The 15,491-nt window shown below is 41.2% G+C and overlaps 1 protein-coding gene across 2 annotated transcripts in view; it reads right to left on the bottom strand.

Annotated features, from left to right (window-relative positions):
• Positions 1–15,491, bottom strand: part of ATP8A2 (ATPase phospholipid transporting 8A2) — a 673,473-nt gene that overhangs the window by 57,421 nt on the left and 600,561 nt on the right. For both annotated transcript variants that reach the window (XM_063429614.1, XM_063429623.1), the window contains exon 35: positions 3,210–3,314. In XM_063429614.1, coding sequence (XP_063285684.1) covers positions 3,210–3,314 — 105 coding nt within the window. The remainder of the gene's footprint in view (positions 1–3,209; positions 3,315–15,491) is intronic.

The following is a 15,491-nucleotide window of genomic DNA, read 5'->3' as shown; positions in this document are numbered from 1 at the left end:
CCTCCCCAAGTGCTGTGTCAAGCACGTCCTCCTCCGTTTTGTGCCCTCAATTATATCTTTATTGGGAGCATTCGGTTTTTACTTGTGGTGCTGTAATGTACTTTGGCAACCGTAGTTGCCTTGTGTGTGCGAATATATTTACATTAATAATAGCGATAGATTTGTTTCCATTGTTCTCTTGCAACCAGAGGTTGCTGTTCACGTTGGGGCGGAGCTAAGGCAGCTTGCGCATGAGTGTGTATGATGCCTGCATTCACAGTGAACTGTATGAATATTGTGGACACGTCTACACAGGGCAAGGCAGCGATCGGTATGGATTTATAATTCTTTTTGTATACATATTATAATATTGATAATATATATATTTTATGGCTCCTCCTATTTCTAACTCTATTGGTTACTTTTTCTCACTTGATATGTGAACAAAAGGTTGATAAAATGCTCCTATCAGTGCACAGCAAAGTATATAGATAATATTTTGCAGCACACTGATTGGTGTATTTTCGTAACATTTTTTTTCTACATTTGGTTTTACGAATCGAAATCTCGCTTACCAAAAAGATTCGGCCAAAATATGGATTTCCCACAATAAATTCTATTTTGGGGGAAAATGGTTTCGCCAAGCCATATTTTCCCGCTGTTTACAAGTCTAATAAGAAACCAAGGCTGCTCAGTCACGCCTGATTTGTTTCTCCACATTGACCAGGTTAATTAAGTGACCCCATGTCAAGATGACGCTGGAATTTAAGTGTTATATCAGCCTTCTATGACAAACACAACAAAGAATTCAAATCAGGGTTTTTTTTCCCCCCACTGATAAAAAGTGCAGCATATAAATATATTTATGATAATGTAAATTTACAAATATTGCCATAACTAAAATCTGCATATAGTTTAATTTAATTTCGCAATATGTCTAAATAACCTAGAGAAATAAATTACTGTTTGTATTTTACCATGACACGACTTACATCTTATTATGTCCTATTCCTCAGAGTTTCAACAATGTGTGCTTTATGTACATTTCCCATAACGCGCTGTGTTTCTAAATGCTCTGAATACATTTCCATACACTGCACAGTTATAATGCTGGTTATCACACACGAAAACATAAACACCATTAAAACATTGTGTTTTATTACCACAAACAAAACATAACAAAACACACACACCAAAAATGGCACTTGGCAATAATAGATTTTCTTTATTTTTTATAAAAATATATTAACGCTAACACGACGGGCGTATACCAACAATTCACTGGTATGACACAATGAGGTTTTAGTTACATGCTGGGCAAACAGAAATATTAAAAAAGATTGGTAGGGGGTACCCAGCAGGACTGTGAAGGGAGTTGCTCACTATATAGATAAACACTCCATGAGAACAGTGGGGGCACAGATTTAAAACACAAACAAAATTTAAAGCAGGATCCCAGTGGACCATTCAAATGCTCCAACTGCAAGCACCTTCCCTAGAGACATGCAGGACTGAAGCAGGTGTGAAAGAGGCCAAGAAGCAAGTAGGACAGATGAAAGGGATGGCAATTCTGAAGAACACTCAAGAGGCCACACCATGACACACACTGCAAACTCTGGATGATTTAAGCACTCCACCATTATCTACTTCACAGATGGACCACCCAGCAAATCTGGCAGTAATTAGGAGGGGAGAAAACAAACGGCTACAGAGGGGATGGGGCTTTGAGCAGTGGTGGACTGCTTACATCATCTCAATGCATGCCTTGTTAAGTATAAGCGAGATCTGCACGGAAGAATATAAATGAAAGTCTGCGTTGAACATACAGCAAAATAAATACGAAGCACTGAAAATGATTACCCAGGTTTGAGGTTCCTTTGCAAATGAAGGCACAAGACGACTAAGTGGAACATGTTAAAAACACAATCGCAGAGATTCATAAAGGCAATACAGTCAAAAGCAGGGGGAAGCAAGCAATCAGTCACGAAAACTCATGGAAGTGTTGATTTTAAACATTAAATGCAATTATGAGCGGTTCAAACACTCCGACTCTCATGTAGGTCACATACAGTCAGTTTGATGATTTAATTTACTCTGACCTCACATCTAATACTTAATTTTCCCAAGGATTGTGTTTACTCCTTCCAAGTCAAGACACTCTTATTATTCTTGGAATGCGGCTAAAAGTTGCAAGTGGTTTAGAGAAAATGTGTCTTGCTAATCATGTTCTATCTTATGCTGTTCACTAACGTGTGATCGGGGGGATATTCAAAGTGAATTCACAGTGAATTCCAAATTTCAGGCCAAAAAAGGGCAATTTAAAAATGTAAATAACTCGAAGAATACTTCCATTTTAGCTCTTTTGGCCTTAAATTTGAAAGTATCTTTGAATTCTCCCCAATTCAGACTTTAGTAAATAAACCCATTTGGCTTTGCTATAACAATGACCATTTATTTACCTTTGTGTAAGGTTATGGTTATCAATTGCAGAATTTAATTTTTTACAATTCATTTCAAATTTAGCATATTTTACAACATATTTTAGAACAGCGCATGCTCTAAGTCTTATACAATGAAGACAGAACTAGCAAGGCAGATTTATAAATCTAAGGTTGCAACTTCAAAGTAACACTCCAAACACAAAGTACCGTACTTCTGTTTCCCCAAGTGTGAAGTATGTGTCCTATTTTTTCTTTTTATAAAAGTGCCGATTTCAATTTAAGACATATAAATGTGCACTTTTACATATGAACCTTGTTACCCTTCTAGCGGCTGTCAATCAGGCAGACTGTTCTGTTGCATCCTGGTAGTTTGGTTCTGTGGAGCTAAACTCAATAGGAAGGCAGTTGCCCAGTTGCCACATTCAGAAATCTAGAAATCAGTTTATATCTAGGTAATCTTTTTTTTTTTTTTCTTTTTTTTTTTAACATAAAGCTATATATAAAAAAAAGCAGCCTGTTGCTAACGGAAGCTATAGAGCTACGGACAGGAAATTAAATTGACGATTCTGTGTTTGCTCATTGGATGGCATTCTGGAAATGTTTTGTTCTCACAAACTCTCGGAGCTGCTGTGAATGGGAGGTTTTTAAATTAAATTTTGTTCTCACAAAAGGGTTATGGTCAGGAAGTTAAGATTATACAATAACAAATTCTGCTATTGTTGTGTATGTTTGTATTAACATGAAATATGTGAAAAACTAAACGTTCTGTATTAATATGAATTGTCTTACCTTTTTCCATTAGAATCCCGCATTACAGCCTTTCCCATCTGTTTAGACCTGGTCTCGACTTCTTGAACTTGCTCCAGTAGTGTTTTGTGATAAGTATGCTTAGCCCTATAAAAGGACAATAAATATATATAACATAATACAAATATTTATTCTTGTAAATTAAAAACAAAATAAATATACAGTCTATATTCACATTGATTTTCTTTTAAAGGCTGGCTTCCAAACATAACTCGGCTCAGCCAGTAGACCTATTTTCCCAGCGTATATTCAGGCTTTGCACAACACTGGGAAAATGTTTTAAGTCTGTAAATTATAGCAGCACACAACTTTGCAGTTAAAAATATGATAATCTGCAAAAAACAAGCAAACAAACAAACATGTAATTAGAGGAAGCTCTGACACTGAGAATGCAGATTATCTCTCTATATTTAAAGTACATAATTAACAATTTGAAAACAATAAGTCAAAATATGTGCCTGTTTGACCAAAATAAATGGGTTATGGATCCCACAAGTGGACAACGTTTCTTTAAGGTGGTCGGCTTTTGAATGGGGGAATCGTATAAAGAGCCAGATCTAGCACCCAGGCCACCATGTATTACTAAATCCAGGGGACTACCAGTCTTTAGTGATGTACCGAACGGTTCGCTGGCGAATAGTTCCCGGCGAACATAGCGTGTTCGCGTTCGCCACGGCGGGCGAACACATGCGCGGTTCGATCCGCCCCCTATTCGTCATCATTGAGTAAACTTTGACCCTGTACCTCACAGTCAGCAGACACATTCCAGCCAATCAGCAGCACACCCTCCCTAGCAGACCCTCCCACCTCCTGGACAGCATCCATTTTAGATTCATTTGGAAGCTGCATAAATTTTTTTTTTATTATTTATTTATTTTATTCTTTATTTTTGTAGTGCATGGAGGTATAACAAATGAGCATGAGGTACCCCAACGGCATTCCTCATGATTTTCAAGTAACAATTGTAACAATAGGGTATATGTTAATACCCTAGTCTGCACGGAGCCCTCCATGGGTGAAGATGGATTAATTTTTTTTTTTGCGCTCAGGTTTTTTATTTTATTTTTAAGTTCAACGGGTATGATGGCTTTTTATTTGCCCTTTTTGGGGGCTGAAAAATGAAGATTTTAGAAAAAAGAAGACGTTGAATAGTAAGTTGAATTTTACTTTACAGGGTAGTAATTTTATTCCCCCCTCACTATTTTTTAGGGTGAGGGGGGTAGGTAGGGGCTTTTTTATTTGGGTGTGTGACTAGGGGCTTGGGGACCCCTAGTCACCTTTGATGGGGGAGGGGGGATTTTCATTTAGGGCCCCCACCCGCCGCTCAGGGGTGGGGGCCGGGGGGGACAGTAGTTCCCCCCCCTTATTGTTTTTTAGGGCCCCCACCCACTGCACAGGGGTGGGGGCCGGGGGGAGGACAGTTGTAGGTCCCCCCCCTTATTGTAACTTAGGGCCCCCACCCGCCGCGCAGGGGTGGCCGGGGGGGGGGGAAGGCCAGTAGGTCCCCCTCAATATTCTTTTATAGGGCCCCCACCCGCAGCTCAGGAGCCATGTTACTCTGTATATAGAGGGAGCCATGTTTACACTGTATATAGAGGGAGCCATGTTACTCTGTATATAGAGGGGAGCCATGTTACTCTGTATATAGAGGGAGCCAGGTTACTCTGTATATAGAGGGAGTCATGTTACTCTGTATATAGAGGGAGCCATGTTACACTGTATATAGAGGGGAGCCATGTTACACTGTATATAGAGGGAGCCATGTTATTCTGTATATAGAGGGAGCCATGTTTACACGGTATATAGACGGAAGCCATGTTACTCTGTATATAGAGGGAGCCATGTTACTCTGTATATAGAGGCAGTGGCGTACTAAGGGGGGGGCGGCGGGGGCGGTCCGCCCCGGGTACCACTCACTAGGGGGGTGCCTGGGGCGAACTTTCGCAGGGGCGGCGAAATGCCGCCCTGTGTCTTGTGTAAAGGTACCGACCGCTAATAAGACTATCTACCCGAGTTTCCCATCCAGCAGCAGCAGGGTCCTCTGTTCTCGCGATCCGCGAGAGCGTTGCCATGGGTTGCCATAGCAACGCTCTCGCGGATCGCAAGAACATTGCCATAGCAACGCTTCGCGGATCGCGAGAACAGAGGACCCTGCTGCTGCTGGATGGGAAACTCGGGTAGATAGTCTTATTAACGAGCATGAAGAATACTGGGCCCCTCTAAACTGCCCAGTGATGCTGTGCCACCGGACCACCAGTCGAGGAGGACGGGAGGGACAGGTAAGTGGCAGAACTTATTCCACACAACATACACACTGCATCTGCATACACTCTACACACACTCTACACACACTCTACACACTGCATACACTCTACACACACTCTACATACACTGCATACTCTAGTTTGCACTAAAACATGTGCAAATGGGGAGTTTGCGGTTGTGCAAATAGACTGTTTACGGTTGTGCAAATGGACTGTTTGCGGTTGTTTGCGGTGCGTTAAACGGGGAGGTAGGTCTGTCACTGTGAAGCGGGCGTAACCCTTACACTACCTGATCGATGTAACATCATACCTGATGTTTTAAAGCACGTTATTCCAAACAATTTAGGAATGTTAGGTGATTTATGCCCTTTATGGATTAAAACCAGACTCTGCATCAACTATGTAATTTTCCATGGGAGTTTTGCCATGGATCCCACTCCGGCATGCCACAGTCCAGGTGTTAGTCTCCTTGAAACAACTTTTCACTATTGTGGCCAGAAAGAGTCCCTGTGGGTTTTAAAAATCGCCTGCCCATTGAAGTCTATGGCGGTTCGCCCGTTCGCGAACATTTGCGGAAGTTCGCGTTCGCCGTTCGCGAACCGAAAATTTTATGTTCGTGACATCACTACCAGTCTTCTGGCCCCTTTTAATATCCTCTAACCCCTTAACAAAATCACTATAATATTCCTCCAGTGAAATGACACATTTACTAGAATCCCCAAAGGGTTAAATATGAGTTAATCCCATTATAAATGCCACTTTAAAAAGCTACCCTCCAACCAAAAGCCCACTGCATGCAGGAAGGGGTTGGAGTAATTATATTACCCGGTTTTGTTTCTGTAAAATGTACCATATTTTTCTCAATACTAATTATTTCTATATAATAAAGATATTTATTTTGCATTTATTTATTTATTATTGCCATTTATATAGCGCCAACAGATTCCGTAGCGCTTTACAATATTTTGAGAGGGGGGATGTAACTCTAAATAGGACAATTACAAGAAAACTTACAGGAACAATAGGTTGAAGAGGACCCTGCTCAAACGAGCTTACAGACTATAGGAGGTGGGTATTAGAAACATTAGGACAGGGAATATCAAATAGGGTGGGAGTGAAGCAGAGCTGGAGGAGAGAGCAAAGCACTGTCCCATAGGAGAGAGCAAGATACAGGTTTGTAAGGTAGAGATTACTCTGGGAGGCCATAAGCTTTCCTGAAGAGATAGGTTTCAAGGCCCTTCTTAAATGATTGAAGACTAGGGGAGAGTCTGATGGCAGTAGGCAAGCTATTCCATAGGAAAGGAGCTACCCGCGAGAGGTCCTGCAAGCACGAGTTGGCCATATGGGTGCGAGCAGCGGTCAGGAGAAGGTCACGGGCAGAGCGGAGGGTACGAGGAGGGACATACCTATGGATCAATGAAGAGATATAAGAGGGGCTAGAATTGTTCAGTGCTTTAAATGTATGGGTTAGCACTTTGAATTGACTCCTATAGGATACAGGGAGCCAATGTAAGGACTGGCAGAGGGATGAGGTGTGAGAGGACCGACTAGAGACTAGAGAGGAAAATCAGTCTAGCTGCAGCATTCATTACAGACTGTAGCGGGGCAATATGGCTTTTGGGGAGACCAATCAGGAGAGGGTTACAGTAATACATGCGGGAAATTACTAGAGCATGGGCAAGCTCCTTGGTAGCATCTTGCGTAAGAAAGGGGTGAATGCGGGCTATGTTTTTGAGTTTGAACCTACAGAACTTGGCAACAAACTGGATGTGAGACTCAAAGGTGAGACCAGAGTCAAGTATGACGCCAAGACTTGCAGGGATGGACTTATGTGGATATCACTGACTTGAAGGGAGAGCAAGAGAGGAGGATCAGTATTAGGAGGAGGAAAGACAAGGAGTTCAGGGACTTCCTCCAGGAGCGTTCAGCACAACGGGAGCAACTCTGCAGATAGCGTGTTGATTTATAATGCCAAGGTTGGGGTCGTGTCCTCCTCGAGGTGCATGTTTGGAGCAGGGCTGCAGCGTTCAAGGCAGATGTGAGGGTAGTGTTGTATGTGGATATGGCCAGTGAGGGACAGGAAAGGGAAGGGATGGATAGCAGTTGTGAATCAATGTCAGCTGACAGCTGCTGGAGGTCAATAGAGTTAAGGTTCCTCCTGAGCTGAGGGGGGTTAGGCCGAGGTTGTTGGGTGAGGGGGTAATTGAGAGCAAATGATAAGAGGTGGTGATCAGAGAGAGGAAATGGAGTGTTGCAGATATTAGATACGATATGATCAGTTCTGTCTCATTACATGCTGGGGTCTCAAAGACCCCATCATGTATTCATGTAATAGCATTACTTTCCTTTTCACTGCCAATGGGGAGATCAGCACAATGCATTGCTCTCCACTGCAGTGAATGGGTTAATTAGTGTGGCACCATTTTCCTAGTGACACCTTACACCTGGGATTTACTCCACATGGTTTTGTTTCAGGCTATGAAACTAGGAAGCAATTTAATAAATAGCAAATCCCGTTGCAATTTCTATGATTTCCTATTTAGCGTTAATTTGCTTTCCGGGTGGAAACTTTTATTAATTGGCAAAGTTACATCAGCTAAAAAAAACAACAACAAACTATACAATTTTGCCATTACTTTGCCATGATGCCAGGTTTAACAGCGTTGGACCTGTTTGAAACAACATTTTAATTATTGTTTTACCGCAATAAATTAGCTATTACTATTCATACAACGCTCTTTTAATTTTAATTTGACCTGCTCAGATTTTATTTTCAATCAATATTTATAAAGTCCACCTGATATCTTTATAAACAAAAATAATCAATAATAAAATGCGCTGATGAGATAATAGAACTTGACAATAAAAAAAAACAAAAAACAACACAGCAGCTGTATATTTCATATGCACGTTTAATGATCGGAACATCCGGAAGCTGTTTTGGAACATGCAGTAGAAATATACAGCTGTTTTAGTGACTATGTTAAGATATATATCCCTCTGAGTGAATTAAGATAAGAAGGAAGATAAAAGCCATATTATACTAGTGGAACTAAATTATATTGATATTTAGTTATATTTAGATATTTAGTTATTTTTTGAAGGGGGATTTAAAATATGCTATTATATGTAGAACTGTACAATAGAAAAGGGCGTTCGGGAATAGTTTAACTATTCCCACACGCCCTCTTCTATTTGTACAGTTCTACATATAATAGCATATATTAAATCCCCCTTCAAAAAATACAAACTTATATCACTGGTACTTGTGTTGGCTATCACCATAAGTAATAATAAATACTATACATAAAGCAGGTTACAGACCAATATATGATGGTGTATAATGTAACAATAAAAACTTGGTGTACAACAATATTGCACAGGTGGCATTATGGATCTTTGATGAAGCATAGAACTCCATCTATTTCTACTCCAGGAGACATACATAATGGAATAAGAGAGTCATAAGCCACATTGTATACAAGTTGAGTTTCTTCATAACTGGCCACTCCTGTATTTTAAATTATACTAAATTAACTTAGCCTGATGGACCTGCTATTACTATGGGAACTATGTAAACCAGTTCCTGAAATAATAGGGGAGCTCATTTGGAGCTTAGGCTGTTAATAGCTGTAAACCTGATATACTTGCTATGTCAAGGTATTTTCCAAGCTATTGTTAATTTATTTTTGTAGAAGTCCTTGTGTTCTTATTAGTGATGGATAATGTATTTCTTGTAAACAAGCTTTAAAGCAATAGAATAGAACGCCTTTGAACTAGGCTGGAACATTTTTGAAGCGTCAATGCAATAAAAAAATATACAATTATAGAAATTCTAATTTTAACTGCAGAATTAGATGGCGCTTTATAAATAATAATATGAGTAATAATTATAATAATACCACACTTGGGACAAGCTATAAATATACAACAAGCTTGGGATATGGTCAATAAAGTTGACGAGAGAGTAACAGTCACATGGTGAAAAAACAAAACATGGAGAGTGAAAATTAAGTTGTTACAGGAGAGGGGAGAGAATTAAAGTTAAATGGGGTGAAAGTAAGTCATAATCCATCCACACCTGATTGATGACATCTGGACCGGGGGTTACACACCTGCTGGGACTACCGGGATGGGAGACTGAACCGACATGGCTGAAACTAGCACCTGACAATTGGATAAGACAAACCGGGTAAGGGGAATAGTCCGGGCGTCTGGCTGCGCATCCCTAGGGGATGCTAACGTGGGAGGAGTGACGAACCTTTGCACGGGCACTGATTGGACTGCCATCCTAATATTGGTGGTCCCCAGTGAACCGGGCAGACACGTGTTGTCCATTGGGCACCTAAAGTGCCTACTACATTTGTAAATATTTTACTTTCTTCCCTGCTCCCTCGGGGGGCTTCCTCCTTTCAACTGTTTATTTTCCCCTCTTTGTCTACCCCATCCCTCTTCCTTATTCCAACTCATCTCCACAGAGGCTGAAATATAGGACTGTAACACCTCCATACCGCCTACACCCTCCAAAGGAGGCGCAGTAAACCATAGCGAATTAGAAAACTAGGGGTCATGCAAAATGAAGTCCAACCACCAACGCACGTGAATACCCAGCTGCCTAACCCCTGATGTGTATGCTTAGATGGGGGTAGCAGCCTGAAGGATGTATTCACTCAAACTTAGGTACCTTAATGTGTTGTTTAAATGCTTTTCTATTTCTACTTTCTGTACCACTTAATACTTTGAAAAATATTCTAATAAACAAAGATTGACAAAAAAAGAAAGTAATTCATAATCTATCTGGTTTCATTAACAACAGATTTAAAATATTAATAAAACATAATAATTATATAAATATTGCACCCCTCTGCATCAACAGGGAATCTGGAATTCAAAGACTGGAACTAAATACCTTCAAAAAGAGGACTGCCGCTAAGGGGAATGCTACAAATTTCTCTTTCAATGACATTTGTTTCGGTTTTAGAGACTTTACAAAAATAAAAAATAAGGCCAAAGAAATTGAACTTCATAGACATTTAACTCCAGCCTTAGAAACTAATTTTGAAACTTATCATACGTTTCAAAGAATTGTTCTATTTATTTTGCTAACGGAGCACAGAATAATTGGTCACTTCAAACGTCAAACATCTAACGATGCCCTTTCATTTTGATCTGAAACAATATTTTCCTTACTTTGCTCTAATTTGTGGCAATATTAACTTTTGTTTTTAATTCCTGTGCCTCAATGATGAAATTCCACGTAAGCTGCACGGAAACTGCGAGACTCGGCATACAGTTATTTATTAGAGGACCTTTCACAATTAAAAGTGATAACCAAGATTCATTAACTGTTATTTGGGATTTCCGTAGGTCCTGTAATCTATATATCGTGGGATAATCCATTTGAAAACAGGGAGTTAGTGGAGTTAGTGATTTCCTTCTGGCAGTGTGGGTAGAAATTGCACTATGGAGGCAGACTTATTGGGTTCGCTTCTGTTATTTAATTAAATAACAATACACACACAAAAAGTAGAAAATGAAAGGGTGAGAAAACTCAGTATGATATGACCTTAGAGGAACACTCTAGACCCTAATGTACTTTAGCTCGCTAAAAAGTTTTATGTGTGAAGAGTTTATCTTTTTTTTTAATTTTACAAAAAGTACAGATATCAATAGAAATTGGCAATTTTATATATTAACCTTGTTACACCCGCTGGCTGTCAATCAGGCAACCAGTCCTGTTACTTCCTGGTTTCATTAACTTAATTGAGCTAAACTCAAGAGGCAGCAACTGTCCAGAGGACCTGCTTTGCAAAGACTACTCATTGAGCTGTATTTGGAAGTCTGTGATTGGACAGCCTCAAAAAGGTTGGATGGGGTTAGAAGGGGCAGGGCTTATAAAGGCTTCAGACAAGAGAACTTCAGGTTTTGCAAGCTGTTTTTAGATATGACTCTAATGGAAAAAATGCATAATTAAATGCAAGCAAGTTTTCGTTAGTTGGTGGCTTTGGGATTTTATATAATTTTCTGTATATGATATTTTATGCATGTTCCTTGATTGTATTTTGATTTGGGGACTTTTATTGATCTTCTTCTATTTGCCTTTTTTTCCTCTGGGGATCTAACTCCCCTTTTACTGTCCCCTCTGCTTTACCCGTTTTTTCTTTGTGCGGGTTTTTCTCCTGCACGGGGGTGTCTGGAGGCTGGTCTATTTCTGCCTCCTCCGATCCCCCCGAGTAAGTCTCCAGCGGTCCTGTGTGTGCTTTCTGCTCTGGTCGCGGGGCGCTCGCTATCGAGCTCTCTGCCCGCCGACCGGAGCTTCAACACGTTGCCGCAGGTTGCGGCCGCCTCGATCCGCAGACCGCATGTGTCCGCCGGGCGGAAAAGGGAGCGTCTGACGCTCTCGAGCCCTCCCCCGCCTGTTTAGTAATTTTCAGCGCCGGGCTCACTGGTGTGCTGCCGGCAAGGGGGTCCCACGCCAATAGACCACGGCCGGAGGCCTGTGTGTAGTCTGGGAACACCCCTTGCTGCTTCCTGCTAATAACCCTTTCATTGCTGTGGAAAGGTTTAGGTTTTTGCAGGTTACTGTATGTAAAGTTGTATTTTTTACTGTTACACTTTGGCATTTACCTTATGCCTTAGGATATATTGGTAAAATTAAGATTTACCCCCTCTGTGGGTTTGAAGTATCCTGCTTTAGGCCCAAGGACTGACATATCCTTCATTTTATTGCAGAGAAGAGCTCCTACATGTGGTATGGCGTTCATACATGTCCTGGCCTATCATATCTATGCCGCATATCCTGGTCTGCTATATCTGTGCCGCTATTGCGGTCCGACTAACTGTGCTCCTATTGCTGACCGACTATATTTGTGCCCCTATTACTGGCCTGCTGAGTCTGTGCCCATATTACTGGCCTGCTGAGTCTGTGCCCATATCACTGGCCTGCTGTGTCTGTGCCCATAAGATTGGCCTGCTTTGTCTGTGCCCATAAGATTGGCCTGCTTTGTCTGTGCCCATAAGATTGGCCTGCTGTGTCTGTGCCATTTAACCGGCCTGCTCTGTCTGTGCTTGCTGATTGGACTGCCCTGTCAGTACCCCATTACGGAGCCGGCGCTTGCCGTGCCTAACCCCCGACGGCCGCTGGCCTAAGCTATTTCACTGGGGAGTTTTATACTGGGGTCCACTGTGGCCATGCTGCAGACACCGGGAATTGTGTCCACATACATTGCTCTCATATTAACTGGGTCTCGCCTGTCATTTCTACCCCAGGGTCACGCTACTGCCAAGATATGGACGCTACAACCCAAGAGAACTTGCAGGCGATGATCAACGCGGCCGTTGCCGCTTCTGTGGAGAAAGCACTCTCACGCGCTATGCCCCAGTCATCCCAAGATAGGGATTTATCAGAGGCTCAGCGCACGCTGATTGAGTCCGACCCTGAATCTCCGGACAGAAGCCAGTCACGCGCATCTAAGCGCTACTGGAAGGGTGCAGGCCCTGAGCCTACTACCCGGAAGGGTAAGGCTCCTGCAAAGTGACCTAAGCGGCGTCCGCTTCGTCTCAGGCACGCCCAAGATACTTCCCCGAAGAGGTGGAAGATTTCACCCTCCCCATGCCCTTGTCCATTTTAGATGAATGGCGGGCAGATCAGTCCCCCTCAGAGGACGAAGGCGGGTGGGGAAGAATCGGAGGAATGGGCATACCGACAGGATGCCGGCGAGACCACCTCGGAAAACCTCTACACCGCCCTTGGGGAGGACGTGTTCTTGGATGCCACCAGCGAACCCCTATTCGACCCACGCACCATCCGACACCCCCGGTCTCCTGAGTGGTCTCTGCCCGAACATCTGGCCCAGTTCGTCCATTATTGGGTACGCAAACCCCTCGATTGGGCAGTTCGGAAGAGGCTGAGGGCGGAATGCCCCAGACCCACCTTACTAGACAAGTTCTGGTAAGGTCAAGGTCTTCCCTATCCGATATTCTACGTTCAGCAGACTGGTCTCGAGAAGACACCTTCCGACAGTTTTCTTTCAGACCGACGGAACATGCATCGTTGGCTCTACTGACTGAGCGTTGAAACAGCAAATATGAAGCCTCCTGTCATGTTATAAAATTGTAGATTATGCTAGCTTTAGTGTACCTATAATCTTAATTTTATTTATGACAGGAGGCGAATATTTGCTTAAGTCTCTCTTTACCAGAACTCCACAGCAGCAAAAAAACACAGAGAGTAAACAACCAATCAGAAAACAGTAAGGAGACCATATAACTCCCTTCCCAACATTCCATTTCCTCTTTCGAGCTGCGATAACAAACACAGTCAGAAAAAAACTTAACACAATATAACAATAACGGTCCATCCTGACAGAAATAACGGTTCTCGTAGGATTCTTTCAACCGAATTGAAGACCTGAACTTGACCTCATCTTGAGAACTTTACACTAAAATGAGAGAAACAGATTTGAAAATTGCGATTAGCCAATGAAATGTACGCATAAAGTCATGTAGCCACCTAGCATAATTTAGTAGAGAAAAAAACACCAAGTCTACAGATCCCCGCCCTAGGTAACTGAAAATACAGAAAATAAATAATCACCAGGGATACTGACCAGAGGAGGAGATTGACAATTTTTTTAGGGTAGCATTGAAGGTTAATATTCCATTTAAACCAGAGTGCTTTTTACTTCATATATTTCCCACACAGCTTCGTGAAGAAAAATTTATGATTATTCATTGTCTAACTGCAACAAAAATTTCAATAGCCCATAAATGGAAATACAAACAAGCACCGACAATAGCAGAGGTCTTGTGCAGATTTGATTCCTTTAGCATCTATGAAAAAATGGCAAGCCGATTAAAAGGTAGAGAAGACCTATATAAGCGAAGATGGCACCAGTGGTTGGAGATAAGAGACCAATATGCATCAGTGCTAAATAATGGCAAATAGACCTTACTTTTTACTTTTTGTGTGTTTTTTTTTTTTCTCTTTTCTCTTTTTTCTTTTTTTTCCTCTGGGAGTGCATTACATTCAGAAGGGTGGAAAAAGGAGAAGGTATAACAGCATAGTAAGATGTTGATATTACTATTACTGTATATGGGCTGTGTTAAATGTTATGCATGTTTCCAATTTTCCCTTGTCTTTTTTCTGTATCCCAGTTTGATGCTTCAGGGTCATATGATAATGACCGTTGTTATCAACATAAAACTTAAATAAAAATAAAAATAAGATATTTAAAAAAAAAAATTAATGACAGGAGGCGAATATTTCCCACCCTTTTGTTCCCGACCCTTGTTGTAATATTGTTCTTGTATGTTGAATTTGAATAAAGATTTATACCTCTGGTCAGTATCCCTGGTGATTATTTATTTTCTGTATTTTCAGTTACCTAGGGCGGGGATCTGTAGACTTGGTGTTTTTTTCTCTACTAAATTATGCTAGGTGGCTACATGACTTTATGCGTACATTTCATTGGCTAATCGCAATTTTCAAATCTGTTTCTCTCATTTTAGTGTAAAGTTCTCAAGATGAGGTCAAGTTCAGGTCTTCAATTCGGTTGAAAGAATCCTACGAGAACCGTTATTTCTGTCAGGATGGACCGTTATTGTTATATTGTGTTAAGTTTTTTTCTGACTGTGTTTGTTATCGCAGCTCGAAAGAGGAAATGGAATGTTGGGAAGGGAGTTATATGGTCTCCTTACTGTTTTCTGATTGGTTGTTTACTCTCTGTGTTTTTTTGCTGCTGTGGAGTTCTGGTAAAGAGAGACTTAAGCAAATATTCGCCTCCTGTCATTAATAAAATTAAGATTATAGGTACACTAAAGCTAGCATAATCTACAATTTCCATATTTTGTCCAAATAGTTGAGTTTCAAAGAACAATAACTAATTTGTGTAATTTGAGATTTCCCTGCATTCTTCTATTTGTGCTTATATTTTGCTAGTCAATTATATACTTACCCCACTTCTCTATTTAGCAAATAATATCCAAAAATGCATGAGCT

Source organism: Pelobates fuscus, chromosome 1, assembly GCF_036172605.1.
Source record: "Pelobates fuscus isolate aPelFus1 chromosome 1, aPelFus1.pri, whole genome shotgun sequence".
In the NCBI taxonomy this organism is placed as follows: Eukaryota; Metazoa; Chordata; class Amphibia; order Anura; family Pelobatidae; genus Pelobates; species Pelobates fuscus.
The sequence above is the reverse complement of the archived record's forward strand: the minus strand, read 5'-3'. Positions and strand labels throughout refer to the sequence as shown.